Source organism: Athene noctua, chromosome Z, assembly GCF_965140245.1.
Source record: "Athene noctua chromosome Z, bAthNoc1.hap1.1, whole genome shotgun sequence".
Classification (NCBI taxonomy): Eukaryota; Metazoa; Chordata; class Aves; order Strigiformes; family Strigidae; genus Athene; species Athene noctua.
Window position 1 is genome coordinate 56,880,016 of NC_134077.1, and position 13,026 is coordinate 56,893,041.

The 13,026-nt window shown below is 37.8% G+C and overlaps 1 protein-coding gene across 21 annotated transcripts in view; it reads right to left on the reverse strand.

Moving 5' to 3' along the window:
- The window catches only part of LOC141973985 (transducin-like enhancer protein 4), a 99,177-nt gene that overhangs the window by 47,364 nt on the left and 38,787 nt on the right, over positions 1–13,026 (reverse strand). For 13 of the 21 annotated variants that reach the window (XM_074933135.1, XM_074933122.1, XM_074933125.1 and 10 more), the window contains one exon: positions 11,226–11,300. The exons of 6 other annotated variants lie outside the window; for them this stretch is intronic. In XM_074933135.1, coding sequence (XP_074789236.1) covers positions 11,226–11,300 — 75 coding nt within the window. Of the gene's footprint in view, positions 1–11,195; positions 11,301–13,026 lie in introns of all 21 variants that reach the window. 2 more of the 21 variants (XM_074933127.1, XM_074933121.1) reach the window with 1 other exon arrangement.

Consider the following 13,026-nt stretch of genomic DNA (forward strand, 5'->3'; position numbering starts at 1 on the left):
TACAAGAAAGGACTATGAGCTCCTCCAACACTATTAACAAAGTTATACGGCAAAAGTAAGGCACAGGTCGGAAAACAGAAATTACAAGAATTCAAGAAAAACATTGGGCAGGCTTTTGCTCTCAGAAGACAAAAGAGCAAAAGGGAAAAAGCATATGATCACATAATTAAGCACTGATTGCTAATAGGCATACTCAAGAAGGTAAAGACAAAGTGACAGCGCATCTCTAACTGCCATTTCTGGACCTTTGAAATCTTTTATTGCATTCAAATGCCCATAATATTCACATATTGGTTTTGCTTTTCCATTGCCCATGGGTGTCACTGGTGAGCATAAGATTCCCTGGTGGCCTGTACAGAGCTGCTTGGTTACAGTGAAAGTTATAAAAACATGGACGATTGCTTAACTCACTGGGCATCAGGTTAGTACTACAAAGTGGTAAAAAAAAGGTGGTATCCTCTCATCATCAAAATGCTAGAGATATGGAAAAGTAACCCAAATGACAGATATGCTCCCCACACAGAAATATTCCAACACGGAAGGAAGTTTACATTTGTTTCTGCCTATACCATGAATTTAGATCATAAAATCTGACACAACTTAAAAACTTGCGAGCCTAAAAATGAGCCAACTGAGCAACCACATCTTTTTTTTTTTGATGTTGCTGTAATGCTTTCACTTCCCACTCCTCCATCTTCTTTTTAATTTGTTATCCTTAGTCATGTTATTTATGAACTCTTAGCATGTGGTTAACTTTAGACAATCCCATCACAGTTGACTACAGTATGCGTAAAATCAAGCATACATTTTCAGCATCAATGCGTTATGGGTGAAAATTTGCAAAGGCAGTACACCAGGCTTTATTATGCTGTAAATTTTCCAGAACTATTTAAAAACAAAACCAGCAACAGTTAGCTACCAAGAAATGCATCCAACAGAATAGCAAAATAGATTGTAATGTTTTTAGGAAACATCAAACATACAAAAATATAAGAGCAAGGGTAAACACAGCAATCAGAAAGAAGCCAAAAAAGAAGGCTGTGTTCTTTTTGGTAATAAGTTTAAGAATATGATCATTTACATCAGCTCAGTAGTAAAAACTGAAGTAAAACTTTCAAAACATATTAACACATGTCAAACCAAGATAACATCTGATTGCTATTAATCTCTTTCGTTTTTGGTTGGTTTTTTTTTTTTTTTTTTTTTAATTTTCTGTAGATCCTTCTAGGCAGTCCACAATAAGGACTAAAATAACTCCAAAGCCTTGTCTAAACAAATGGGTAAAAATGCTTTGCAAAAGGTTCTTATCAGAGTATCACTAATTTTTACAACTTCAATTCTAAATATTGATGCTTAGTTTAATTCTTTTCCCAACACATCTTAAGAGATCAAATTTAAAGTAAAATGTGATAATAAACCCAGTAACAAATTAGCTTCTAATGCTCTCTTGTTATAGTCAGCACATTCAAAACCTATTTTCCTGGAAAAGGTTCAAGTTTTTACTGGATACCTTCCAAGCAGCTCTGTGTTGCAGTAATCTACCACTTTTCCTCTTACAGACCCTGAAAGCTCACAGCCATTATCCACACAATCTGAACATACTTCTCTAACCTGAAGACATTTCTGATATTAACAAACTAATGTCTCAAAAATATATTTTATACCTATACACATACGTGCACTACCCATACCTGCAATACTGCTGGGAGGTGACCTCAAAAAATCTGGATAAAACAGCTTCATTTTTTGTTTGAAATTTGTTAGATGAGGTGACTGATTGCCTAGAGTGAATCGTTAATAAGATAGCATAGAGATAAAACAGTAACCAAGACGAAGAGGAAATAAAGACATAAAAACAATGTCTTGAGAGTACACAATATCAATGTCAATAGTTTAAAGACCAGCAAGAAAAGGAAGTCTTTTGGCACACACAGTTTTAAGTGTGCTTATGATGATATGAATTTTTATCTGTATCAGGCCTGTTTGCATCCCTGAATGATGTGCACTGTTTGTACTTATTTGGTACAGTTCTCTCTCTGCTGGCATACCATTACAGAAAAAGTTTTTTCTGATGTTAAGACACAACATAGTGAAACAACCTACAAATAGTCATGCAGCAGTTCCTCCAGTGGGATGGTCCTGGAGCTATATGCATATATATCACATGACTGGTTTGCCATAAAGAGACTGTGGTACATACAGATGTAGGGTAGAGCAACTTACTATCCTTACTGTTTTAAGGGAGAGTGATCATTTTGCAAATGAACGTGCCCAGTGCGAAAGAAAGGAATTTGGTGGGAACTCTAAACACTTGGATGCAGCTGATCTACAGGAAAACACGGACGTCATTTCTGTTCACAAAGGGGAATGAATGCACAGGTTAGACAAAATCTGTGAAAAAGAATGAAAATCAATAGAAAAGCAGACAGAATAAGGAGACCAACATTAACAACAACAAACAACAACAACAACAACAATAATAATAATAATACCACCACCTATTTAAAAAAAACACAAAACAAATACCAAACTTTTTAGTCTCTGAGAACCAGTAATTTCTGCCTTTGAGGATGCTGATTCTACAGGAGGAAAGCAAGCGCCACTGAGAAAACTATGGGAGGAAGGAAAAAAAATCAATAGCTGTCATTAATCAGAAGGGGAGCATTTAGAACTCCTACATAAATAACAAAGAAACTATCAGAATTGTACCTCTACAAATTGCCTCAAAGATCTTTTAAGCAATCTAGGAACAAAAAGTCATCTCCCGAATCATATTGTGGGATGAAAGGCAATATATGCAGAGCACATTTCCGTTCTTAATCATATATATAGGAGCATCTGTCAGGATACATGTTTTACCATTTGTCCTCCCTTCCCCCCTTAGGGCTATTTTTCACTCAGTGAAACAGGGTAAAGAGAGGACAAAAGTAACAAAAAAAATGAATACAAGATTTGTAGTTTAAAAGGCTAGTATTTTAATAAAGAAAAAACCTAGTCCCCTGCAAAAGACCAAGTGCACCTTCCCCCAGAATCTTGGAGTCCAGTAGTTCCTTCTTCTGCTTGCAGGACTCCTCTCCATCTCAATTTCACACTGGAGGGCGGAGGAAGAATTAGGCTTTTTAGAATCACTTTCTTTTATCATTTTTTAAAGGGCAGAAATTCTTGCATAAATCATGCCACTTAAGCTTTCTTCTTCATCTCCCCCATCCATTGCTAGCTAAGGAAAAGAAAATCCACATCTCCTGCAAGAGAAGGCCAAAAGCACTAAATGCAAGAAAGTTCAAGGTCTTACCACACAGAGCACCAGTGGTGTAAAACATGCCACACATACCAAATCTCCACTTCTAAACCTTTTCACAAAGACCAATGCAAAGAAAAAGAGTAATGATAGTGGTAGATGTGTGTCTTTTGTTACAGATGAACAGATAGCAAAAATCGGCTCTAAATAGGAAGGTGCACACTGGTTGAAGTACCTTATTTCCCAAGTGCTTCACTCACATCCTACCCATAGACACTGGGAAGAGATTTTCTCTCCTCTGGACTGACAGTAGGAAAATGGCATCTCTGTTGTGACTGTGTGAATCTTGGTCCTTTTCTTTAGAACTAGGAAATAAGAGTAATGCCTATGCTTTTCCCAGAAGAGTCCTAAATAACCTTCTAGAGTCCTCACATGAAAAAGTTTCTGAAACACTGGGCTACATAAACATGACTGAAAAATCAAAGAAGTACCACCTGAGATGTATAATGAACCAAACAATAAAAGCTAGAAGAAGAATTAATGATGGCATTGGTCACAGAGAGACCTGAGTTGCTAAATATATGCAGTTCTATCATCAGAGCTTTTAATGTGGCAACTGTAATTCACTTCTAAGGTTCCTCACAAGGTATAGTCTAAGAGCCATGTAGTCTTAGCATGAGATGAATGTTATGCATCTCACACGTGCATTTCTTTAGTGCATCTTTTAAAGCCAGTCCTTAGCAAGCCAAATTTCTGGACAGCAATCACTAAGAGGCACACCTCCATAACTCTGTTAAGTGCTAACACTATGTTTCGTCATGCTTAAGAGACACAAAAACACACTGTGTTGAATTTCAGCAAATTGTCTTTGCTTGGGATAAAAACCTGGGTTGCTTGGATTGATACATTCCTTCCAACCCATTCTGCATCTATAAAGACTGTCATTTCTGGTGCAGCTCTGGTCCTGTGCAGGGCATTGTAATGCCTGCTATTCTCAGTGATGAGCAGTCTCTTCCCACAGGTCAGTGCTCAGTGTTAGGACACATGGAAACCATTCTCTCTCTCTCTCTCCAAGCAGATTTCATTGAGAGGTGTAGTGTTATGTCTCTTTAACGTAGTGCCCATTAGTGAAATACCTGAAACTTAAAGTGATTTCTTTTGCTTTAGTGCAGTTTCCCAGTTATAGCAGCTTTGATAAAGGAAAGTCTTGACAAGGATCAAATCACCTGAATTTAAGTTACAGATCAGAGACTGTGGAAGGAACACTTACTCTTTTTGCCTCAGTCTCTTCTAAAGGTAGAACAGGGAAAGGAACACTCCTTTGTTTCAGAAACATCACTGGCGTAAGTTCATCAATGCTTGTGATGCATTCATTTTCTAAGTGTCTGTGAAAAGTTCACCAAACAATAGCAAGGAACTGTCTCACTAATAAAAGTCACTCACTAACACTCTGAAATATCAGACAACTTAGAATATTTAAGGCCTCTTAAATTCATTCTGCATGGATGAACAACATCTGGAAATACTTTCCTCATGCAGTACTTTAGTGTCCATCCCAGTTGTGCACTAAAGCCCTCGCTTTAGCCTGTGTTTAAGATTGAAGACACCAAAAGACCTCATCACATACCTGAAAAAAACCAAATCCTTAACTGATCCACTGTATGGAGTTCCCAGTCCTCATTCATAGCTGTAGGCAAAGCCTATGAAGTGTGATTGGGAAGAAGTCTAGATGACAAATATACAGCCCTGTTTAGGGTTGATACCAGAACTCTGTGGTATGAAACCATGACACAATAACTGTCTTTAGCCTATACTGTAGAGTAAGGACACATATTTAAACGGACTGCACCTCCTCTCTGTACATAAACATTGTTGATTTTGCAATGAAGCATTTTTGGGAATCCCCTGCCTTCACAACACTTCAAAACCAAACAGATCCTTTACACACTTTTTTCTTCTTTTTCACAGCACTGGTACACAGCCATCACTGAAGGTAATATATAGCACATAATGGACCAAGAGTCTGACAGAGTATGGCAAATCTGTATTTGGATGGAGACAATTTCCATACACTGGAGTACAGACCACCTTGGCAACAATATTTTCTCTTTTCTACTGTGTGTGGAGTGAGAGCGTACAAAAACCCCTCATAAATTAAATATTGTGTATGTTCATGCTGCAGAACATGAAGAAAATTCTCTGTAGGACTCCTCATATTTGCACTGATTAATCCTAATTCACAGTAAGATATGGTGGTCACATAGCTTTGGTGCCAGGGTTTGGAAAATCTTGAGAAACATGGAGGCAGAATACAGCTCTCCTACCTGATCAGATACAGTATGTAAGCCATAACACTCATGTCGTATGCACTTATTTAAGCATAATGAGCAGGGCCTCTGGCATCAGCATATTGGCAGTGAGATGTAATGAGTGGTCTGCACCTCACACTGCAATGTTATTGACTACTCACATAGTGATAGACCAATATAAATTAATTATCTATCACAGCTACTCAAAATAGAAGGAAAAGAGGAAAACAGCGGCAGCCCATTCCAAGTGTAGCAACAGTATTTAGAATCCATCCTCAGAGCAGGTTTTTTCCAGGAAACATGGAAGTTGGAATTATTTACATTCTAATTTTCTCAAAATCCCTAAAAAAAAAAATCCTGTGCCTCATTTTCAGCTTCTTTAGATCAGGATAATGCTGCATATGGAAGAGATTTATTTATATTAAGTCTCACCTGCAAGGCTCTCTCTGAAGCTGGCACCTGGGAGTTAGGGGAGAAGAAGAAAAAATCCCTAAAAAACACCTCTTTCCCCCCAAAAACAAAGTGTCTTTAACCTAGCCAGACTTCAGGTGAGTAATTCAAAAGCGAAAGTGCACACCCCAAAGCCTTCTGTATCTACAATTCTTTCTACACTTCAATTTCAGGCACTAGGCAGCACCAAAAACTTTGCAGGACCATATCATCACATAGCCTCAATACACAAACAGCAAACAAGAGTAACTAAATGGAGAGGAATGAATCCCAACATTTCTTCAGGGTACAGAAATAAACACAACTCAAAGCACCCAAAGCCAACCTCCTCTGCCACCTTTCCACTGGAACAACCTGTGTACAACATACAGCAGGTGGCCAACTTGTTTTACAGCATTTAAGCTTCAACCACTGCTTAATACATTTTTGAACAAGCAATACAGAAGGGTCGAAGAAACAAGTGACTGTTGCCCCGGTGCTACAACACACTTGCTCATTCCACCACCCTTCCAAATCGTCCCTGAAGCTTCCACATCTGAACACACACACTGGGCCAGAACGACTTTGCTATACAAACTGGAATCAAAGTATTTCCCCTCATCATCATTGGTTCAACCAAAAACTCCTTGCTCTTCTTCAGAGTGCAAGCACACATGAGGCAGAAACAACCCACCCTCCACGAGGAGTGGGATATTCCTCTGTACATTAAGCACCAACACAAAAAAGCACCTTGGCATTTGGCAGCAGGAGCCCCAGACCACTGGCACCACAGCAACCACAGCCTGCACTGATGCCAAGTTTTTATTACAACTTGTGTGAGCTTCTTTGTACCACACCGCTTTCAAAGGTTTCTGCACCTGTAATGGCATACTGTTATTTTTTAAACAGGGGGTGTTCTCCACAGCGGTAAAATGGACTACTGGTTTGAATGCAACCAAAAATTACACACCTTTTGAAATGGGCCAAACAAGCACTTCAGCCTCAAATACAGGGTAGAAATTGTGACAAGCAGTGTACTGAAGAAGGGACTTTACAGCTCGATGATTATATGTGACAATACAGAAAGAGACCTTTCTTCCAGTTACTGCCATTTGCTTATTTTTAAAGAAGATAATAAAAGTGACACAGTAAAACAAAATGCTTAAAAATTAAACCAAAGCTGTTTTTTTTCACTCAGATGTATAGAATGGTAAGAAAAAAATCATTTAAATCATTTCCTTAGTAATACAAGTAATATTTAAATAGATTTAATAGTGCTGCTCCAAACCAATGAATTATGAGTTTAAAACCTATTAAAATGTAATGTTTTTTTCCTGAGCTGAGGGAGAGAGATTTAAATCCACTGAATTTTAATATTTCAGCTTGAGCTGCAGGAGGTAGAGAAAGTCCAAATGAACTATTCCATCAGCACCATTCAAGCATGAACATTTTAATCAGTTTTACTTCCTTGGAGTTCTCCAACACAGTTTACGCTGTCATTCTGAAAGCACTTAACACAGAGGGTGTGAAAAACCACCAAGGCTTGTTATTGCCTTCACAATTGATGGCAAATAATTTTGCAGACTTCCTATCATTAAAATGTCACTGCTAAAAATTGAGGTTCAGCATTTCTTGTGCTAAACTGCATTTTCTTTGAGCACCATCACATACCTGTTCTTAAGTTTTTGGTACATTTATCTCTCTCCATGTGATAAACAGCCATACAAGCAGTAGCCTCCATTTCTGCCTTACTACCCAGTGCAGTTGAAAACTGACTATTTTAAACAGAGGGAGAAAAAAACCTCTGATAAAATTCTTATAAAGCTACGAGTTAATTCCCTGGTTCCCTTATTAAAACATAACCACATTCACACAGCATGTTCCAATTATATAGTATAACGGATTAAATAAATAAATAAATAAATAAATTTTAAGAGAGTTAGATGACTCAATTTAATAATACAGGAAATGAAAACATAATTCCTAATTAGATCATATTACTGATTTAAGGCTACAATTTGTGTGTTATTCCAACAGTGTGATCTTGCAGATTCTAATTTAAAAACACAGCAGCTATGACACATGACAAGATCAACTGGATACATCACACTGCTCATCCCAATACACACAACCTGCAAAGTAGCTCTGGATGTGCACTATAAATTGTTCCAAGCAAGAATGCTGCACCATACCATCCATAGCAAACACCAGATGCAGAGTCTGGATGCCTGCAGATTTACAGTCCTCCTGCATCATGTTTACAATGCCTAGTTTTGGTTTAGTTTTTCTCCCTGCATCTCTCCAGAAGATAGATGATACTTAACTCGTTTCAGCCCGTCAACAGTTTTAAACTGAACATGACCTGTGAAAGAAGTCATTATAACTGTGTTTCATTCCATTAAACACAACTAGTTTATTGTCAGGAGAACAAGCAGTCTCTCTGGGTTCCAGGCTCACTTCAGTATTTTGCATTTAAACTGCATGGATCAGTGATTTGGTTCATTTACCAATGAAGATAGAATAAATTGCAAAGTTAAAAGGTGCTTCATCAGATTCCATTAAATCAGAGCACATTCATACAAAAATACATACATGTGAAACACAGAGAGAGACATGATTTCTGCATATTCAGTTCTTCTCCTGTGCCACCCTCTATTCTGATAAAATCCCTTTTAAACACAAACCCAGGGTTCCTCTGTTCAAACCAAGGGGGTTTTGCATGAGTGAGGTGAACTGACTATGGCCCCCCAAAGCACAGAGAAACTTAAGCTACAGTTGTATTTCAAAAATTCAGACACTGCTTTGTCTTTGTCTAATACACAGCTCAATGGGTAACTAAGAGATACATTTTTAAAAACTGTAAAGAGCAAATGAACTTCAGAAGCTTTTAAAATATCACAAGGTTAAAAGAACACAAACTCTGTCAGACTTATCAAACAGCAAAATAAAATAAGACAACATAATTAGAGATATAGAAAAGTCATGATTTCTAATTATGTTCTTTGTTTTATTTTTATTGGTATTCACTTTACAAAGTATGACATGCCTTTTTCAGTCCCGCACCACATTTTCAGACTTTAAATCTCTCTAAGTGCAGACATAACGCTATTGTGGGTATTCATGCAACTACAACTTAAGCTTTTTTGATACCTTGTTATCCTATTTATTCCATTCTTTTAAATGAATCTCTTAAAAACTGCATTAGATAACTTCTCTTTAAACCAGATGAAATTTTCAGTCTGTATTGCTCCTGTTTCTCTAAAACTAAAGAGAGGGCCACACAGCATTTCCTAAGTCAGCATTAAACAGGAGAGTTAAAAAAGGCAGAAGAGCAAGGTAAAAATCAGTCTTGTGAGGGAGATGAGAGCTGCCCAATTTTAATGCACAAAACCAAAATTCAGGTATGAAAATTTAAGGCAATAGAATTTCAACTGACTTGAAGAGATAAATTCAGATAGCAACAAACAAAACAGAAAATATACTTCTGACTGGTAGGGGAAGACCAACAGAAGCTACTGCCAGGCTCCCAGGGAAGTGTCTAGTCTGTTTATTCTGTGTGGTTTAGTGGTTCATGAAAGCAGGATAAACTTAAATAACGAGTGTAATGGCCAGTATCTATAACATCACATGTTTTACATCAGTCAATTTATTCTACACTAGAAAGCAAATTGCTTTTTGCAGTCTTCCTAATACATACAAAGATGAATGGCAAAAATGTACACAAGTAGACTGTGAAGAATTCATACACATGCATATACATGTACACACACAAACAGTACATGCACATATGCACACATGCTACTTAAGCATATGCAGACACCTTTAACAAAGAAGACAACCTTTAGCTACTTACTTTATGCAAAGAATGTTAATAGAAGGCAATATTTTTGGTTAGGTAATGAAAACTAATTGGGAAATTATTCATCTCCCACTCTCCCCACTGGAGCATAAAAGACGTACAACAAATGTTATTCATGATTCTACACGACTCGCTCCGATTCACCCCCTTCTTTCTAACGGGCACTTCAGAGGAAATAAAGGTTACTCTTTTCCATTTATATCTTCTAATTGACTACTAGTGTTTTCTTGTGGTCAGAGGGATACAAAATAGTGTTAGAAACAGCCTATTAAAAACAAGCTACAATCAGACTGATTCTCTACACTACTGTCAGCAATGATCAGAGAGTCCTGATTTCCTTGTTAAAAGACAGAGGCATAATTGAAGCAATATCTTCACTTCAGATTGATTATTCGGCGACCCTTATCCACATCTTCACTCAGCAATTTGAATTTTAATGAAAGTAAATGGAATAATTAGCATTTCAAAGTCTGTTTGATACACTGAATAAAAAAAAAAAAAAAAGGAAAAGACTTTTATGTATAATCTATACACAAAAGAAAAAGCATTTGGGAGGGTGCAGAAGATGGGAAGTACAGTTGTAGTGTCTTCATTAGAATAACTTAAACAACTGCTTGCACCAGCTGCATAATTATACATGTGAATAATGTGCTATTAAGCTATGACTTCTCACCTTCATTTTATGTAGTGTGAACAGCCACAGCTTTTGTTGTTATGCCTTTCCTCTCCAGTTGTAAAATGTAAACACTGTGTCTGCCCACACCCATAAAATCTTGTAGGACTGCTATACCAAGCTAATACCATTGGCAATAAAGCTTTTACAAGAGAGGCTCCACACACCTGTATTTTTAGATGGCTAGGAGCAGGATGCCTGTGAGCACACTGGTGATGAGTCATTTTGCAATCAATTTTGGTTGTTTGGAGGGGTTTTTTTTAAAAAGTAACATCTATTTTTTAACGTAAAAATAAAAAAGACAGTGCATATTCAGTCTTGAGCCACCACCCAGAAAAAGATGTGGGCAGCAGGGATGGAAAAAACCCTCCTAAAGCACAGGGTGTCAAAAGGTAACAGTTACTGTGGCCGCAAAAGCAGACCGGCACAGGGTATGCAAAGGAAGCGATGTTACTTAAAAGGGACAACAAAAAAACAGATACTGACCCAGCTTTAGGGAACGGATATAACAAGGACATTAATTACACCATTAGTCTTCTTGGCACAGTACAAGCAAATGTTTTCAGGTAATAACCAGCTTTCATGAAGATCAAGCTACTGAACTTCACCAGTGCCCACAACTTTTGCCTATCTGATGGAAATGAGTTCATCAAGAGAGAAAGTAAAAGAAAAGCCATTTACAAATACTATTAGAACTAAAATGGAAAGACCACATACCCCAATGATTGCGTTCAGTTCTGCCATGGTCACTTGCTTGGCACGCTCCACAGCCTGCACCACTTGTTGCTGGTGCTATAAATGAAGATCAGAAACAGAATAAAATTATTTGCTTTCTAAATTTTTAAGCACAGATTCTTCCTTTTATCTTTTTATTTTGCTTTTCAAATGCACGCAGGGCTTGAAATAACTGTTCTCTGACAGTCACATTCTGTGTTGATCTGCAAGAGTATCAAATAAGGGGAGGATTTTTTTTATGCCATTACTTGCCAGGAATTACACCTTTGCTCCCCAATGAGCTATTTTACAACTTGCCGAAACAGAGAACTGTCTTCCTTTTGTTCATCAGCAGTGTGCTCTTCAATTTACATGCCAACTTTAAAATGGAAGTCACTTTCCTTACAGCCCCAGAAACTTTGAGATTAAAAAAGAACAAACACCAAAACATACTGAAAATAAAGGTATGTATTTTCAACAAACACATGGCACCCACATCACTTGAGGATATACAGATTCTCCTTCTAGGTACATTTCAACACAGTTCAACCATAAGAAAGAAATTTAAAATGCCATTCACAATTCTGTCAATCACATGAAAGAGAACTAATTATTTCAATCCTCAACATGTAAATTTTAATAGCTTTAAAAGTCCATCAAAAACACATGGTCTAATTAACAACACAGTTTACAAGCTTCAGTGGTTATATTATCTCAGTTTGAGTGATACTCTATTCCTGCAGTAAATTCAAAATTGCTGTATGCTGAAAACTGATTGATATTTACTTGAAAACATCAACTACAGCTAAAATAAGGTCCTCATCCTGCAACATGATCCATGCCTGTTCAGAGCTCCACCAGTGGCCAATTTATCTGTACAGGCAGTCTCACATGATCAGGATTACGTGCAACAAATTGGCACAAGGGGGTGTCACGGAGAACCACAAGTAGGTTGTGTGATCTGCACTGGGAGTGAGTCATCTGATTTACAGCCACAGGTTGAACATAAAGAGGAGTGAGCTCTTGCCTACCTTGAGAGGTGCTGAAACCGTCACAATGAAACTTTGTCTTGAAACCAACATCTTGATGTTTGTTGGTGCAAATTTTAACGCAAGGGCTGAGAGGCTGAGAGGGTCTCTTTAAAGCCTCCAGTTTGCCCTGCCATGGCTCTGTATCCAGGAAGAACGAAGCCAAGGTACAGACCATGCAGCAACACCTCCTGTGCATCCTTACCAGGAGCAGAAAGCTGCATAAAGTAAGGTGCAGACCCAAATCCCCAAGATTTCCTCTAACACAAGAGTAGGTAAATAGCTCTCCAGGCAGCACCCTGAGCCCCACTGGGAGAGGGGGCCATAAGGAAGGGCTCCGCTACCTCAGGGACTTAGCAGTCTCCAATTTGCCGGTTCTCAGTGCAATGTACAAACAAAAATGGCAGTTTCACTTATAAACTTTCTCCCATAAAAGCTGTCAGAAAAGCAAGACTAAAAATCCACCCATAACTGTAAGAAATGCTGACCTCAACTACAAAAAATGGATAAATGCAAATAACAAAGGAGGTAATTTAGAAACACTCCTGGAAGAAAGAAAATGGTTTTAAGGTTTGTTTGTTTTTAAGCAAATAAGAGTTAAATGAAGAAAATGTCAAAAGAGAAAATAACACACTGCTGCAAAGAGAATCACAGCAGTCCAGTTTGGAGTTTTGTACAACTACAGTGCTAACGTAAACCAAATCAGTCACTTATAAGCAGACAATGCAAAGAACAAAAAGCAGTGCAAAGATGAGCAACTGTGTTTTTGGCATTCA